The sequence below is a fragment of the Poecilia mexicana genome, unplaced genomic scaffold, assembly GCF_051168715.1.
Source record: "Poecilia mexicana isolate PSO_F unplaced genomic scaffold, ASM5116871v1 scaffold_3, whole genome shotgun sequence".
Taxonomy (NCBI): Eukaryota; Metazoa; Chordata; class Actinopteri; order Cyprinodontiformes; family Poeciliidae; genus Poecilia; species Poecilia mexicana.
Window position 1 is genome coordinate 10,306,842 of NW_028263372.1, and position 18,284 is coordinate 10,325,125.

Here is an 18,284-nt window from a genome sequence, read left to right on the forward strand (position 1 = left end):
CTGCCGTTAACTGGTTGCCAGTCTTCCAGGATGACCTGAATTCCCTTCCTACAGCTGCCACCAGGAGTGGCGCCTTTCTGTTTTCAGGTGAAACTTTGCCGAGGGAACAGATGTGTGCCCTGGTTTGGAAATTAATGTCTCTGCGCTCTCAGATTGACCTGACAGTGCAGGTCTAGATTTTAATGTGACTCGCCCCATCTTTGGATACTTAGAACCACCTGTCATTTTTAATAGTACGGATTGTATTTTGTGTAGTTTTTTTAATTTTTATTACTGGTGTAATGCTGTCGTTGTTTGGTTATGCCGCATTATAAAAAACTAAGCAAACTTTTAATAAGCCTTGTAGATTGAGCACAAAAACAAGGAACACTGCACAACTTGTTTTTATTTTCTCATGGGAAAATCAATGATTAAAATAGTTAATACACATTTAAATAAAAACATAATAATACTGGTAGCTAACTTTATGTCATAAGATGCTGTTATTAGAGCAGTGCTTACAAACTCACTAAAATGAACCTGACTGGAGTTCATAAGTCAAATGAAGAAGGTTAAATGATGACAATAATAATCAATTTATTGTTCTTACATAGTTATTAGTACTGTTTATTCCATTGTCTTTTTTGTTGTTCAATCTAATTTCTATGGTCAATTTTATTACCAGTAGGCCAACAGATTAATTAGTAAATATCTATATGTGATGAAATCCTTCAAAAGGAGTTCTGTTGGAGACAGCGCTTTGTAAAAATGTCAATCTTTTCACCTTTTGTCACATTACAATCACAAACTTGAATTTAATTCAAATAAGTATAGAAGTGTAGGAGACATTGTTTGGTGAAAAGTCTGAAAAATGTGCCTTGCATATGTATTCAGCCCCCAGTAATACGATATCTCTATATAAAATCCTTTTGTGTCAGAGCTCGCCTAATTCACAGCGAGTCCACCTGCTGGGTGCCCTCATGAACTTTTCCACCCACATGTGAAACAGATGGGTGCAGATAAGCCCCCAAAACACCACGACCACAGTAAAACATGGTGGTGGAAGCAGCATGCTGAGGTCTTTATTTTTCACCTAAAAGTCCAATATAATTCATGGAAAAGCCGTGGTTGTAACTTGACGAAATCAGAAAAAATTCAAGGGGTCTGAGTACATTTACCAGGCACAGCGATCAGACATGAAGCTAACAAGCTGTTTAGATTTGTGTGTTAACAAGGAACTGATGCAGCATCACATCTGGAAGCGGTTGAACTTCATCGTGAAGCTGAAGTTTTGGATCGACACGCTCGAGCAAGAGTGATTGATATCTGGCAGGAGTGCTAATCTTCGTGTTGTTTACTTGGACTGAACCACTGGGACGACGCTAGGCCCAAATCTGCAAGACAGAGGGAAATCATTGTGTCACACCATGACTAATGCTGTCTTGTAAAAACAAGTCGCAGTGTTGTGATGCAAACCGAATATATATATATATATATATATATATATATATATATATATATATTTTTTTTTTTTAAATAACTGCTTCAATTTAAACAAAAGATTACATTTTCTTAATATGTTTACATTAACATTTTGCTACACAGTTGCCATTATGATGCGTCAGTTTAGAAGACTGTAAGACTACATATCCCATCAGGCCTTGGAACATCTTGGAAACCCCCAAAATGAGCTGGAGGATGTTGCTGGTGTAAAACTGGCTTGGACCTGTTGCCCCAATCTGAGCGGACGTTGATGGACGGATGCGACTACTTCCTGCATTACCTTGTTGTTGTACCTTTGGGTTTTTTGTTGTTGTTTTTTTTTTTTTTTTGTTTTGTTTTTTTGTTGAAGCCTCTAACTTCCCACTTCCTGCTTTGTCGGGAAACTCCTGCTCACCCGTAGGCTGTTGTCCCAGGAGGCCGAGCAGAGCGCCGTGCCATCAGGCGACACTCGGACTCTGCTGATGCGGTTTTCATGGCCAAACAGGATGGAGACACGAGTCCCCTTCAAAACGTCCCAAATGTTTATGGTGTAGTCGTTGTGCCCAGAGAACAACAGGCGGCCTGGATGCGTGGGCAGAGGATGAAAATAATGACATATAAAAAAAAAAAGGAAGTGGGGAATTTCGGGTAAACAAAGACAATTGGATTAGAGGAAACTTGGTTTGGGTTATGAAATACTTCTGGTTTGGTATCATGCATATTAAACAGCTTAACATCTTGCAGTCCAGCTTGAATTAAAAATGCTTCCCACCACTCAGAGAGAAATCCACAGAGGAGGCGCCAAATATGATGCTGTCCTTCTGGTAGACGGCGACTTCGCGATCCGCCCGCAGGTCATAGAAACGGCACTGAGGAGAACCAAGAAACATCTCAGACTGAATCAACACACACAGCTGGACTACCACACACACACGCACGCACGCACGCACGCGCGCGCGCGCACGCACGCACACACACACACACACACACACACAGGCACGACTTCAGCTCATTTTAGCTTAGGAGATATAGCTGGTCAGAAGGTTTTCACGGTGTCACAAATAACTTTTATTGAAAGGTCATAAAGCTAACATTACTTCCTCAGAATCACTGAGGTAGCTCATGGGGACAGAAACGTATATCAACAAGCGGAGAAGCAGAACTTACCGTGGCATCATCTGACGCAGATGCAAATGCGTCTCCACTGGGGTAGTACCTGGATGTCAGGGAGATTACACTCAGACATAATCAACTTTACTCATTGGCTAGGAAAAAAAAATAAAAAAATTCTGTGTCATAGTTTTGCTAACAAAGTCAAAGTTTAATGCTTTTAATTTGACCCTGGGTCATTTCTCACTTTTAACCTTGTGACGCTGCCTATCCCCAGCTGTTACATCTCAAACAGTGATGGCTGTCTGCCTGTTTTCTTGCATCTTACAAAACAAACTGTTGGTGACATTTACATGAAAATTACTGTTTTTCAGACATGTTTTGATGAGGTCAACATTTAAATGCAAGAGCTCGATCTTCTTGTATATCATATTTTATCAAGTCCAAGCTCTTCAGTTGTAGAAATGCCGAGTTCGCTTAATACGGGTTTGAGCTCCTGGATCACGTACGGTAGCACCGACAGAAAAAATTTTTCTTACATTAAAATCTTAGCATTTAAAAATAATAATAAATATAGGATATTTAATCTCCAGAGTAAACACGTTGGATCTACATTTCAGCTGAAGATCTTACACACAATTGTGAGAATGCAAAAAGTTTAACAAGTATTTTTCATTGCTGCTCTGTAAAACTGATAAATGACAAAAGTTTAAATATCCAGTCGTAACCAGCTTTATTACAACTCTGAACCATAATAATACATCCTAATTGTTTTCATTTATAGGTATTTATAGCAACAAAAAAATGACATTATATTACAACAGAAGCAGCACACAATCAGAAGATGTTCTTTTGTTTTTGTTTTTAACACCTCTGACATGCATCGGATCCATTGAAACTTAAAGCAGGCCTGTTTTGGTTAAAGATTTTTAGTATTCAAATCTATTGAAATGTGCCTTAATCTCATTACTTCAAAATATTGAAGTAGTACTTAAAACATTATTTACAATTGTTTAAAATGTTTTAACTACGTTAAGTATAATCTAGGACATACTTCTGATATGTTGTAACCTTAAAAATTGGGAAATTTGTCCTATAAAGACAAAACAAAAAATAGACTTTTGCTGACACTGCGCTTCTGGGAAGGATGTCATGGCAACACAAACTTATGCAATGTCACATGACCGCAGTGAGAGGATTATGGGTTGAACAGTGAGATAAAACATAAGGAGTATTTTTTTTTAAGAATATTAAAAAATCGAGTTCAATCCTGAATATTTCCACAAGTTTCAGCAACCAGCAATCAGCTGCAAATCCAAGAGATCCAGCTTTTAAATCACAGATTACACTTGCAAAGAGTTTAAACCATTAAACTCGGCTCTTTCTTCCTGTCATTAAAGTCTAAAAATACACAAAATGCCTGTAAAATGATGACGGCAGATCTGTTTGGGATAAAGTCAGATCTGTGCGTCTTTTAAAGATCTGAACTCACTTCACACAGTTGATATCCGACTCGTGGCTTTCAAAAGACTGAATGTTCTGTCCTGAGCGCATGTCCCACACGTTGGCCTTCATATCGCAGCCCTGAGAATGACGCATCAGGATAAAAGTTAGTGAAAGAAAACCACTGATTACATCTCTAAAACAAAACAAAGAAAAAAAATAAATTATTTTTACAAGTTAAAGTCAGGCCCCTCACCCCGGACACAAACGTGTTTCCGGTCTCGGACGGAGCGAGGTCCAGCGACAAGACGTCCGCCGTGTGACCATGGAAGCTCTGTAGCAGCTGCCCACTCTCTACGTCCCACAATGCACATGTTCCATCCCCGCTGGAGGTCAGCAGCTGGCACACACAAACTATTAATCAGGTTTATCTGCGCAGCACATTTCAGCAACAAGGCAGTTCAAAGTGCTTCATGTCGTAAAAACACAAAGTCATAAAAGGCAGTCAACAGCTGAGAAGACCAACATGAGTGCCATCATCAAAATCATAAATGCACATCCGATATGTTGGTTAATTTTATAGTTCAAAAACAGCTCCAACAGCTTAGTTTTTAGCCTTGATTTAAAGGAACTTTGGCTGTTTTGGAGATTTCTGGGAGTTTGTTCCAGATTTGTGATGCACAGAAGCTGAATGCTGCTTCTACATGTTTGGTCTGGTTCTGGGCAGAAGGACCAGAAGGTTGAAACAACAACAGCAGATCTTTAATATATTTTTGGTGCTAAGCCGTTCAGTGATTTATAAACTAAGTATTTAGTTTCTGCATGGATGAGTTTCTCTAGATCTCTCTGGGCCATCAGTCCTTTAAACCTGGGAATGATCATCAGGTGACAGAAGGCCGACTTTGTAGCTGTCTTTATGTGACTCTGAGGGTTCGGGTCTGACTCCATCACCAAAACCAGGTTTTGTCAAAGGTTGGAAAGGGCTCACTTAATCACAACCATTTAAACAACACATAAAAACAGAATTAAGCTTCAAACTAATCTGATTTTGAGTAGTTAGTTAGCAACAGTTTTTTTTCAAATCTTGGTCCACCTTGAAAAGCAGTAACCAGCCCTTTCTTGTGAATTGCTCTACCTGCTGGTTTTGCTCTCAATTCTCTAATTTACTGGGAAATGAAAGAGACGAAAATAAACCAGTAGTATCGCTGCTGCTATATTTACTGTCTGCGACCAATACCAGTGCTCAGGGGACATCGGCTGAAAGAACGAAACGGTTTCTTTATACATAAAGGAAGTAGTGTCTAATAGGAGGAAAATAAATGATAATTCTGAAGATCAGAACTGGGAACACACGAATCTAAACAACAGATACAGCAAAAGAGAGTAGAGAGGCGGCTCCTCGCTTACTCTGAAAACTCTCACTGAGCAATCAGCTGTCTGTAAACAAACGGGCTTGCAAAAATGGAAAGATGTCACCGAAATTGTGTGATGAAAACAAATCATGGGGACTCAGAGATTTACACAAACATGAGGCGTCCCTGCTGGCTGCCTGATTAGAGAGGATGCTGCGTGACCTCAGACCTGAAACACACCACATCCTGCTGCAGCGAGACAAACTCTTACTTTCAGTCTTTCTAAGCCGCGATCTTTCTGCATGGTGTCTAAAAATGGAGCTCATCGGAATCACACGTGAAAGGGTTTCACACAGATACACAAAGGAAAGTTTTTGTGATTCTGCGTTTATGCCGCCCTGAAAACATTCTTCATTTGGCTCAAACTTTTTATCTCTGATGTGTTTTCACTGGGATTCGGTTTGACAGAGCAACGCAAAGTAGTGCGTAGTTAGTGCAGGGAAGACTCTGCATGGTGTTTATTTTTATTTTATGTTTCAGTTTAGGAATGAAAATCTGAAAAGTGCGGTGTGCATTTGAATTCTGCCTAATTGAAAAGATAGTTATAGAACCACTTTTTTGCTCAGACTCGAGTATTTTGAAGCCTCCAACAGGTTTTCTTCTGTGTTAAGCCTAATCCATTAGAGGTGGGCAGATTGATACAAAATATCATTAATACCGATACCAAAATATCAGTATCAGATCAATACCAGCATTGTAAGATTGACACATGGCAATAAAGACTGTTTCTATTCTATTATATTAAAACACATCAAAGTTTGTGACTGAAGGTGGAACAGGTGGATTGGTGTGAAGACTTTTGTCCACTTGCGTTTATTTGGGTGGTAAATGTTCTGCCCCCTGGGTCCCAGATAAAAGCCACTCAGAGTCTATTAATACTCCCCGGACAGAAGATCACAGCTCTCTCTCTCTCTCTCTCTCTGTCTCTCTCTTTCTCTCTCATCCGCTCTTCCCTCCCCGGTGCTCCTCTGCTTTGTGAAGAGTCACAAAGGAGTAAATTATTAAAGCCAACAGCTCAGACCATTTCCTTCATGTTCTTCCTCCCACCTGGCTGGGGGAGGAGGGGCCGTGTGTGTGTGTACTGGACGCAACCAAATACCAATCTTGAGGGTACAAAATGTCAGAAATAAAAGATAAGAATGCAGCTCGGACTGATTTTTTTTCCGGTTTAAACTTTAACTAAGCCAGAAAATAAGAAACTTTATGTCAGAATGTGGCATGCAGCCTGTTGCCCCCACCTGATGTTGCATAATGAAACATTTTGCACAAACCTGCCTTGTTTAATTTTAAATGTTACATAATCTGCTACAGTGTTTTGTCTTTATCGCTGCAGACTCCAACACGTGTTTCTGACCACGCTCTGTGCTCTTCTGGTCGTTCCGGACAGAAGAATTCCAACATTTAGTTTTTTTTTTCTAAGCATTATTCCAGAACTACAATCACTGGATTAGATGAAAATGAACTGCTCAGATTTTTTTGTTCTATGGTTATGCTGAAAGGCTATGAGTTTTCAACATCATACCTGCAGTAGCTTCTTGTTTTCACTTTGATTAAAGACATTTGTGTTCATAGCAATCATTACTGGACTGATTAACATTAAAAACAGTCTCGTTTTGTTATTTGTTTTGTGGTGGTTGAGATGATTTACACGCCGTATATTAGCATTATGCATCCAATCTACATATGGATTTCTGATAAGTTTCGCTATAATTATTGATTTTTCTAATGTCGCACCTGCATGTCCGAGTTGGTGAAGGAGCATCCTGATACATAGTTGGTATGCATGGCGACCGACTTCTTCTTTGCTGCCAGGTTCTCAGTTCTGTCCAGCGACAGCGGGACCACTGAGCATTTGTTATCCAAGCCCCTGTTGGATGAGGTCACACATTTTTAGTTTTATGACAGAGTTTCTGTGAGTTTAGAAAAAAGGATGCCAATCGTATGTTATAGAAATTTTTTTAAAAAGCAGCGTACTCACCCGCATGCCACAGCACAACCAGAGGGAGCATACGCACATGCCATCACCCACGTACATGGCAGGGTTATCCCATGCTCCTTCAGGACACAGACAACACACACATAAAAAGATTCATTCCTCTTTAGACAGCAGATTCTGTTTAATAAAATAAAATCCTGATAAATGACACAGAAATGTTTATTTGCTGCTTAATAAAATCTAAGAATGAATGAATATTTTTACTAGACACTGTAACTCCTGTGAGCCCGGATCTGAGTCACTTTAAAAGTTTCAGGTCTGAGAATGAGGGTTAAATAAAATAAATCTTTAAAGCAGGATAAGTCTCATTCAGCCACACTCAGACCTTCATGCATATCAACACACTGGCAGCTGTCAAAGTCGACTAATGGACAGATAATCTTTAAAGGCATATTTCTGTCTAATCGTTTTATTTCCCAGCTGTTAGGAGAGCAGAGGCGCATAAGATCAGCAGCACCAGCAGCTCACATGGAGGAACGTGGATGAAGAAAAACCATTTGGCTGCCTGATGAGTAGCAAAGGTCAAACTGGGCTCACCCTTCCTCCAGAGAAGTGATAGATGTGTCACATCAGCTGAGTTACTGATTAGTTTAGATGTGACTAGTTTTTATTTTCTTTTACAGGGAATGCTATTTTAAAAATGTGAACACAATTTTTGCTCTTTGAAGATGCGTCTGTCTGTCAGATTATATCAACCATAAACTATTAAGGATGTAAAGTTGGACTTAAAAAACAAATTTACAGCTGGATTAAATCAAAATGATCAGCTTATGAAATCATGAATAAGTTAAATTTTATATAGATTTTTAAATGCATTTTTCTGACAAAGCAATCTACATTTAAAACGTAACTCATTGAGAAAAATGTAAGAAATGTCTTTTTTAAGAAGCCTAAATCCACCCCAGTATGCCATCCATCATCCACCTACCTTATTAAGAGTAAACGCATCCCAGACAATCACTTTTCCATCCTAAATGAGAGAAACATATTGCATTTGTCCCAGATTTACGCAACAAGTAAAAATATCAGCATGTATAAAAGATTCCTGCCAAGTTTTAAAAATGAATAAAATATTAAATCCAAATTTTAGACTTAAAAAAAATCTTTATTTACTTGTGTGTAACATTTAAGCATTCGTTTCATTTTTCTGTGGTTTGTAGCTCTTGCAGAAGAAATTGGGAATTTGTGCGACTAAACTACAAATCCGAGGATGCAAAGCAGAAAGTATTGGAATTTGAACAGGTGTAACAGGTGTTCACATTCAGCCTTAGAAAGAGTTACCGCTCCTGGCACGTTTTAAAAAACACTTTTTAGGCTCTAATCACCTGTATTGATCAGTGAGTAGATAGAAAATAAGGAGGAGAGAGAAGGGGAAGACATGCGGTAAGTGGCGTCTTCTTCTTGACCGGAAATTGAACTCAACCGCGTAGCTTCTGCGAATCAAGCGCGCGCTGTACAAACCTAGCGCCCCGAGACTAGCTTTAGCTTAATGGCTTCAGATTGTATGCTAAAGCATTTGGCTAACTTAATCATGGGTAAGTATACATTTACTTCAACAGGTAGCAAATATCCAGTGCCAACAAAATAAATAATTCTTAAGCTTATCACATATGAATGTGATAAGCAGGTGTAAACAGCTGGTTCACTTGACGAACTTAATGTGTTATTAAGCTTTTTTTTATAATTCACGCAGGTCTTAAATGTCGTTGAGAAAGCTTTAATGGTGTCATAAAATGACGTTTTCCCCCAAACCCAACAGGAGCCGAGTAGGGATGCCACAGAGCCGTGAATGTGTGTGTGTACCTGTGAAGAGCTGACCAGGCGACGTTTGTCCTTACACCAGTCCATACACAGAACCTTGTTGCCGTGGCCTTTCAGGACGCGCCTGGTCTTCAAGGAGAGAGCGGCCACTGCCTCAACCTTCTCAGCCACCTGATGTACTGAGGTGACATGCACAAACACACACATACACACACACACACACACACACACACACACACACACACACACACGCACACACACACACACACACACACGCACACACACACACACACACACACACACACACACACACGCACACACACACACACACACACACACACACATAATTATACTTTGTACAGGTTCTACTTTTAGTTTAAAATTGTTTTTAGATTTCCTTCCCAAAATGAGTCAAATTTTGATATACTTTTATATTTAATTTAATGTAAAGATCTAAAGTGGAAGAAGAAAAAGGAAAAGGGAAACACTGTAAAATCTTTCCGAATCAGCATGTATACATCTATAGCAGGTGTTTCACTCCAGAATGCGCTGGGTTCCAACATTAGCATATTACGCTGATTAGTGAGGTTCTGATTGGGTCATCATCTGGACCCAATAGCAACATAAATGACAAGTTGCTCTATGTTGGTCCCTCCCCTAAAAGAAAAATTACTATAACGTCATAATTTTCAAATACTCAAGTACTTATAAAAATCTCAAAATAGTAATTCACCTGATACAGGCCTTTGAATTTCATAAATACTTTGGGGCTGCCCAAAAATTGGGGTACTGCCCCTTTAAGACAACAGCATTACACTGGCTAAAATTAAGATGGATGCTTTTTTAGTTTTTTTTTTATTTGAAGTTTAAAAACACAGACTTTGAAATTTCCTGGATTGCAGAACAGATCAAAAATGCTAATTTACTCAAATAAAAAACTGCAAAATAGAGAAACTAAACATCTGGAAGCAGTCTGCAACCTAAAACAAGTCAGTATTTTTCACAATTACATTAACATTCATCTGACTTGTAAAAGTTGTGCATAAAATCCACACCATCGCTTGTATGAACAAGATTAAAAAAACAGAAACAAACTGTAAGCAGCCTGATATCGGTGCTCTGCACCAATAATAAGCGTTCAGGAGTCGGTTTCAGCAGCGTTAGCTTCCACAGCCACTCACGCTCCACATCGTTCAGCTTGCCGCGCTCCTCCTCCAGCTTCTTCTTCAGGTTCTCGCTCTCCTTCTTCAGTGATGCCAGAGTCTCCCCTTTCTGGAGTCCCTGGCACGCCATCTTCATCAAGCAAATCAACGCCGAAACAAAGTTAGACACACACACACAGAGAAAGAGAGAGAGAGAGGGGGGATTAGAAAAAAGAAAAGAGGAGGGATGAGAGCAGAAAGCAGGAAAACGTGGAGAAGCAGCCCAGTTTGTCTGGCGGTTAGAGGTCCATTAATATAACCCTGGAGAGCAGCAGTGATGCAGCCGCTCTGCTCTGCCTCCCCCCATCCTCTATCTGTCCTGCTATTCAGAGACACTGAAGGCTTTTAAAAGCCAGCCCTGCATTGCAAATGCAGCTTCACTCTCCTCTGGTTCTTGTTTTTAAACTCGACTATCGCAGAAATCCGTCATGAACCGTCAGTCCCAGTCTGCTTGCATGAACCTATTAAGAAATAAACATTTATTATAATGTTAATGAAAAGAGGAGTAGAAAAAAAGAAAAGCTACACTCAAAAAGGTCAGATTTGTCAGGCTAGTAAATATGTAAACATTTGCTCTTGCATAAACTGTCATGGTTTCGCCCAGGGTATTATGAGCCTGGTGGGCCACCAGGCTTTACTTGTCCCCCCCACCAGGCTAAGCATTGTTTATTTATTTGGTAACACTTTATTTGAATGGGTGCATAAGACTCAGAATCGGGAAATAATAACACTTCTAATTTGATAAATATATGCATAGAGTCCCATGCAAAAGTAGTATATGCCGCTATAATAAATGTATTGTTTTTACCCACTGTAACAGTTTTTTTTACCAACTAAAATTTAATTTTGAGTATTTGTATTATGTTCCTTTGAGTCAATGAAATCTTTTCTCCATTAATGAGAGAAAAAAAATTCAGATTTATTTATCAATGTCTTCAAAATCAGAAGTTTACATGAAGAATGATTACTATCTCTGTAAGCAATGAGAGGGAAGTCCTTTAACTTGCAGCCAAAACAGTGTGCGGGTTTCGCCGGGTCTGGATGGACACAACGTTGTGAGGTTTTACAGTGAAACCAGGCAGCAGCTCAGAGACGCTGCTTTACCATTTCCACGCAGAAGGAGCAGTAGTTGATGGCCTCGCTCTTGATGTAGATGTTCATCAGCGGACTGGCCTTGCTGCAGCTGTCACACGGGCCGAAGGTGGCCGCCATGAACGTCTGGTCACACATGGCTGCAGAGGATCAGCGACACGCCTGCCGGACACAGAGGGATGCACTTCATCAAGTAGACCGCACACCGATTAGGTTTTATTTAATCGAGTCTCTGTGTGTGTGTGTGTGTGTGTGTGTGTGTGTGTGTGCGCATGCTAGCGAGCGAGTATGCTGTACAGGAGATAAGCAGCTGGTAATCTACTCCAGCCTGATCCTTCTCAAAGGAGAGCAGCTATTCTAGGAAACAAACACACCTCAACTCCTCACATAATTAAATAACTCTTACTTTATATAAGGTTTCTCATTTAAGGCTTTTATTGTAATAAATTATTTCAGTTAGTAAAATTAATGTTTTGCTTAAATTTATTTTCATTCTTAATTCTATTTTATGCTACAAGCTAAATGCATGTAAAAACTGATAAAACAGCAACAATTTGCTCCCAAGTTATTCTAAACAGACCTGACTGCATGTTGTTGTAGATTTTTTACCTTGAAGTGCAAATTTGCTAGCAGCAATTTCATTTAATTAAGATTCATTTTTTACCATTTAGTGCAACAGCTTTTACGATTAAATTAAACTCCATCTGTATAGTCTCCCCAGTGATATTGCACACGTTTATTATCCATATTTCTAGCTAAAATAAAAAGCGTCTTACCACAAAACAGACCGTTTCTCGTCACCCAGCCGGTACCTGTCCAGGTAGAAGTGAGCGGAGTGGTTCCAGTGACGGATCAGCGAGGGACAGGACGCAGTAAGCCTCTTAGGAAAGTGTCTTAGCTGTGACTCTGCTCTGTTTTGACTTCCCTGCTTCACCTGCAGAGCCTGGAGGATCCATTTAAAGGTGGGACCAAAAAGTTTTACTTTAATTATTCTCTGTTTGATCACATTATGTTGCATAGCAAATCATTTATCTCCAGATGTTTACCCAAACTCTCCCCATCTCCAAATCCAACAGACAAAACTGTTAAAAATGGGAAATAAAAGAGGTTAAAAATGTCTGAAAAGACGAAAATACTGAATAATAAGCATGCAAGTACTTTAATAGTTCAATATAATTATAGTATAAACATTTCTAAAACCAACAAATGAAATTTTACAAAATAAAACAGCATTAAAAATAGTAACTTCTGTTCAGCTCAAAATTATCAGTGTCTGGGAGACTCAGAATTATCAGACAACTAGTAAGTTTGAGAGAAAATTATACAATCGTCTTTCAAAAGATAAGAAAACTGCTGAAAAATCAATAAAAAAAACCTTTTTATTTAAATAAAAAATGTTTTGATTATTTTGTCCCCTTCTGAAGTGTTTTATTGGTTATAATGACCCAGTAAAAATTATTCTTTAACTTAAAATACAACTTAATTTAACAGCTAGCTAGCTAATCAATATAATTTGAAAAATGTCAAATAAGATGTTTCTCCAATTTACTTTTCAATATTTTGACACTAAGCCGGTCCTTGTACAAAATTTTGTATATTTTCTTGTAATTTTACAATTGCAAAAACAATATGATTTGTTTAGGCAATTTTACCTGCTCAACAATAAAAAAAAAACAACATAAAAAAACAAAAATAAAAACAAAATGATCTGATTTTGTATGGAATAGGAATCTGGAAATCTTTGTATATTCAAAATGTAAATAGGGCCTTCCAGGCTCAGGGTTCAATGTTTTAAATTTTCCAGGTTATCTTAGTCTAGATTTGTTTATTTATTTTTGGTATAATTATTAAATGCATTTTTATTTGATCAATATTAGAAATTGGCTTTCATAAGCTATCAGTTCATTGGCTGTTCATATATTAAAGTGGTCATCGTTTCCATAATTCAGTGTCCTGATTGCGTTCCCTGAACTTAAAAACAAAAAACACATCCTTACCCGTAGCATCAAATACCAAACACTTTAAGTTATAATAAAACTCCAGGACCATCCAGCAGTGCTGAATTCTTTTATTTTACTTACAGAGTTGAAATTTTATTCCAAGTTTGCTAACGGTGAACACATTCACGAAGCACAGCTACCAGAAACTACAAACAGTCCAGTTCGTCAAATGTACACACTGGTTTAAAGAGGGAAACACCCGGCACCGACTTCAGCATGTTTGCACCAGTACCGCCACATCTGGCCTCCGAACTATTTGTGTTTTTATTTTTTTGTTGTTTATTTAAACGGCACAATTAACTCTAGTGCTGATCATTTATAACGTCTGGGTCGTATTTTACAAGCAGCTGTCTGCTTGGTGTGGAAACGGAGACCAAAGCGATGATGGCGTTTTCTTCTCAAATAAACCAACCGATGGTGTGAGTGTCGCAGCTCCCACTGAGCCCGGGATTTTTTTATTTATTTTTTTCAGTTTTTCCAGTCCATACTCATCAATAAACAGTTCAAACCATTCGTGTTACACCAGCTGCAGGACAAGAAGAGGCGTCATCAGAACAGCATGATCACATTTTATACAACTTCTACTCATTTAACAGCGAGAGAACAAAAAAAAAAATCTGTACTGGGAGAACACAATGTCACAATGTGTGTCTAAGTCATTCACATAACCAGTAAAGTCAGATAAGGCTTCTTCTACAATGTGCAGCTAAAAATCATGATACACTTGTTAGAACATGAACATTCAAATGGTAGATCGACTCCTTTGTTGCTGTCCTTCAAAAAGACAACCAGCAGATATGACCTCTTGGCACAAGCCAGAAATGTTGCACAGCAAACAAACCAAGACAAACAAAAGGCTGAATTATTAGATATGGTCCCAGTGAGAACAGACGGATGCTCTTGGCGTAAAAAAAGTCACTACCGATGCTTCGGTCAGGACGTCTCGGGTCGATATATTTTTACCGATTTAGATTTTTTATTCTAGGGCTACATATAAAAATGAAAGCATAAAAACCTTTGATTTTTCTTCAAGATAAAGCAAATTAAAGTAAACACTGCTGATTGAAAATAGTGTTTGATGCATTTAAATGACCAGTTTTTCAGTATTAGATCTGCCAAAAAAAAAAAAAGTAGGCAGATTCCAATATTAAGCAATTTAATTGGTGCAGCACTAAACGTAGCACTTTCTCTTTAATCCAATCAGGATGCCCGACAAGATGCAACTCCTCTGGTTTACTGAGATTTCTCTGCCTCATTTTGTGTCTCTGCTCTCTTTTTTTCCATCTCATTTGCCTCAAAAGTCCAGTTCCAACTGGACTATCCAAACAGGAACCGTGTTTTACTAAGTGTCGGGTTTTTGATGAAATAATGATCAAAAGAGGAGGAGAAGAGGCAGAACATGGTTCTCTTTAGGTACTAATGGTAAAACAGGAAGTATGCTGAAAGTGCAGAAAAGACAGAGCAGAGGAAGACGGAAGAGTCTTTGTCACAACATGGGCAGATTTCCTGGTGGACTCAACTCCAGACCTTAGTTTTCCTAACATGCAGGCTCCTTTTCTCAAGCTGGTGACGTCTGGAAAGCCTAAACCATGCAGGTTACACAAACGAAGCAGGAGCACATCATGCCTTATGCTTTGCTAAAGTACCAAGTACGTAAAGATATCTGAAGCTAAACAATCTGTACAGTGAATTTAAAAAAAGACTAACGGATAAGCACTGAGCCAGCAGTTAAAATGAAGCGATGATCATAAATAATCTGTTGGTTATTTGTAACAAATGCCCATGTTGTGTCACAAAAACAGGAAAGCAAAAGTGGGCGTTAAGCAGAGAAAATGTAACATAGAACAGATATCAGGCAATTTCTGTAAAACGTACTTAAAAAAACAAATCTCTCTTCATTCTGCTCAGTAATATATGGCTTTACAATACAAACAACCCTAAACAAACGGCAATACTGAAATAAATACGCACACGAAGATAAACGGGAACATTTTCCAAGGCCTTGACCAGAAGAATGTGAGGGGAAACAGAAGCTGAGTGTAATGTCGTACGTACAGATCTGTGCTTTTACTGCAGTGTTGGTGGTATGGTGAATATGGAAGTCCAAAAGTGACACAATTCAATAAATAAATCACTCGATTAGTTCAAAATGTTCCAATTCATCAAAATTAGAAGTAAATGTAAGTAATGTTATTAAAAATATATGGTAAACATAAGCATTTTATATGAAAAGCATAAATGATTATTTCACTGTTAGTAATTTCTCGTTTGCTACTGGGTGGAGCAAACGCTGTGCAGGAAACTGGAGCAGCTTTTACTGATTACTGACATTCACAAACTTAACTCTAAAATACTATCAAATGTGACTAATTACAGAATTTCACATTTAATGATTCATATATTCACAATTGAGATGCATAATCGGGAATTTACTTATTTATAAAATGCAGTGACTTTAATAATGACATAAGTAAATAGGTTTTATGAAATTGTGGCACATTGGGGCTTCCATAGTTTAAATGTTCCTGGTTTGTTCTGATCAGAGCTGTAAACAGTGGACCTCATCGCAGGTTAAAACCCTCAGCAGAGTTTAACCCTTCATATAGACTCTCCTCACTTCTGCCCGAAATAAACATTAAACATCTGAGTTAAAGACGCAGCAAATCAAAATCTGTGCCAGACCTTCTGACTATGATATAATTTATCTATCAGGACATAAATATTGTACGTCAGTGCAGCTAAAGCAAAGCTGTTCGTATTCTTTAAACATTGAGGCTGGCAACGTAATTTTAATAAATAAAATACAGGATATATATTATTTATTTCTATATAGATATCTTTGTGTATAAATAATATAGTACAGACAATGAGTTTTGTCTTGTCTTGGCTTGACTGTGCTCAGAGGGGATAAAACCCGATCGCTCGGCTGTTTTTGCAAGACGATAGTTTGCTTATCAGCTCTGTGTGATGAGATCTCTGCCTGCTTTGCTCTCGTGATTCAGACGTGAACAGCAGCTAGCTTAACGATGACGGGAGACACTGAGGGAGGATCGGTAACACTAACCCTCTTGCTGATGACTGAGTGGATCCAATGGCGTCTCTAAGAGTCAAGGCGTTTATACAGGCGTTTAATGGAGAGCACGGGGCGAGTAGCACGGGGCGAGTAGCGCGTGTTTCCGAGCAACACAAGCTAGAAAGTGACACCAATGTGTGTGCATGTCAGAGTTTGGACAGAAAATGTTTCTTCAGGTTGTGTTCATCCACATTTTATTGAAGTGCTTTTACTATAATTATTATTTATAATCTGTCTCGGGCCAGTAGGTGGCAGCGGCGGTCGCGGCTGGGGATTTTTCAGCTCAAACCCTGGTGAGGAAGCTCAGGTTGAGGGAGGTGGGGATCTGGATGGTTTCCAGGGCGAGGGAGGACGGGCTGAAGGGGAAGGTGACCGGGTAGATCATTTTGGTGTCCATTAACAGCTGGGGGCTCTCGCTGCGGTCTCGCAAGCGGGTCTGAAGAAGAAGAATAAGAGAGGGTCAGAAACAGTGAATATACTGAACAGACAGCAGGTTTTGGGATCGAAGCCAAACAAGGAAGAACACTGTGACTAGACGACCCACCAGGTAACAGAAAATGAGCATCATCGACACAAGATGAGATTGTGTCTTAAAAAGTTTAGAAAAAAAAAAGTCCAGACTGAAAACGCATCCATTTCCTCTGACCTTCAGAAACAGACTTGAGTTTTTGGGAAATTGTTGCAACTGCAATTAAGTATGTTTTGAGTTTTATTTGTTTTATTATTTCATTGGTATTTTGCTACCAATTTTATCGTTTTCTAAAATTATTTTTATCAAACTTAATTTTATTTCTTGTTTTATCACTGTGATTGTCGTGAAGCACTTTGGTCTGCTGAGGTTGTTGAAAATATTCTTTATAAATAAACAAACAGTTTATGGCCAGATCACCGTGAACACCGATTTTGTCTGATCTCAGAACCGAAGCCGGGTCGGGCCCGGTTAGTACCCCGCCTCTCGCTGGTGACAGCTGGAGATTGGCACCAGAACCCCTCCCACCCCCAAAGGGACAAGGGCGTAAAGAAAATGGATGGATGGAGTAAACTTCAATAATAAACACAAGACAAAATCTCACCTTCCACAGCAGAGTTGCGGTTTGTGTTTAGTTAAATATGGACTTAAAGTAACTCTTTAATCACCGTATTTTATGATTCCTCAAATTTAACACTTTGAAGCAGTTTTACTGCTTTAAAATGAGACTTGCAGTTTTTTATATGTGTTGGTGATGTGGCCGTACAAACTCTCGACAGGGGTGCATCATAGCTGACCAACTTCACAAAAGCTCCACTACTTTTCCCTTAATGTACTTTAAATCATTTTTTTGTTACCAGTGATTTCATTGGTGTTTCATTAAACGTCTACCTGTATGGTTCGTATGAAGGCGACTGAAACTCTCTCCTCGAACTCGTTGACTGGAGTGTAGAGGTTCAGGACCTTTACGATCTGAAAGAGACGAACCGGACCAGAAATCATTTAACGAACCGGATGGATTATGGTTTGAGTTTTCTTTCAGATGTTGCTGAGGGCGTACCTGAGCGGTGGTGAGGGCGTGGCACATGGAGCAGATGGCCTCGGCGTCTTCTTCTGTCTTCTTCTTAACTTGCAGCAGCTGGGCGGCCTGGATCAGAGGCTCCAGGGTCTCTTTGGCTCCACAGTTCATCAGCCCTTTGTCTCTGAGCCACTCCTCCAGCTGGCTCACATTGTACCTGCACACATCCGGTGTTAACTACAGGCTC

General features: G+C 39.1%; 2 protein-coding genes across 4 annotated transcripts in view; both read right to left on the bottom strand.

Moving 5' to 3' along the window:
- Positions 1–367: 367 nt before the first annotated feature.
- On the bottom strand, positions 368–12,414 carry gnb5b (guanine nucleotide binding protein (G protein), beta 5b). Of its 2 annotated transcripts, XM_014985130.2 has the most exons (13): positions 12,254–12,414; positions 11,490–11,639; positions 10,365–10,476; positions 9,226–9,362; positions 8,351–8,392; positions 7,405–7,481; positions 7,161–7,293; positions 4,271–4,414; positions 4,064–4,155; positions 2,629–2,677; positions 2,234–2,330; positions 1,877–2,043; positions 368–1,373 (listed from the first exon to the last, which is right to left on the bottom strand). In XM_014985130.2, exons 2-13 carry the CDS (start codon positions 11,613–11,615, stop codon positions 1,362–1,364), a joined length of 1,188 nt encoding a protein of 395 aa, XP_014840616.1. In that variant the 5' UTR covers positions 11,616–11,639; positions 12,254–12,414; the 3' UTR covers positions 368–1,361. The 2 variants fall into 2 exon arrangements, with proteins under 2 accessions (XP_014840616.1, XP_087860273.1); XM_088004147.1 differs by lacking the exon at positions 368–1,373 and having other exon boundaries at positions 1,507–2,043; positions 12,254–12,411.
- A 1,116-nt stretch (positions 12,415–13,530) lies between these two features.
- The window catches only part of myo5aa (myosin VAa), a 56,316-nt gene continuing 51,562 nt past the window's right edge, over positions 13,531–18,284 (bottom strand). For both annotated transcript variants that reach the window (XM_088004145.1, XM_088004146.1), the window contains 3 exons: positions 18,080–18,254; positions 17,911–17,991; positions 13,531–16,986 (listed from right to left, as the gene is read on the bottom strand). In XM_088004145.1, the coding sequence (XP_087860271.1) occupies positions 16,834–16,986; positions 17,911–17,991; positions 18,080–18,254 (409 nt within the window). In that variant the 3' untranslated portion in view covers positions 13,531–16,833. The remainder of the gene's footprint in view (positions 16,987–17,910; positions 17,992–18,079; positions 18,255–18,284) is intronic.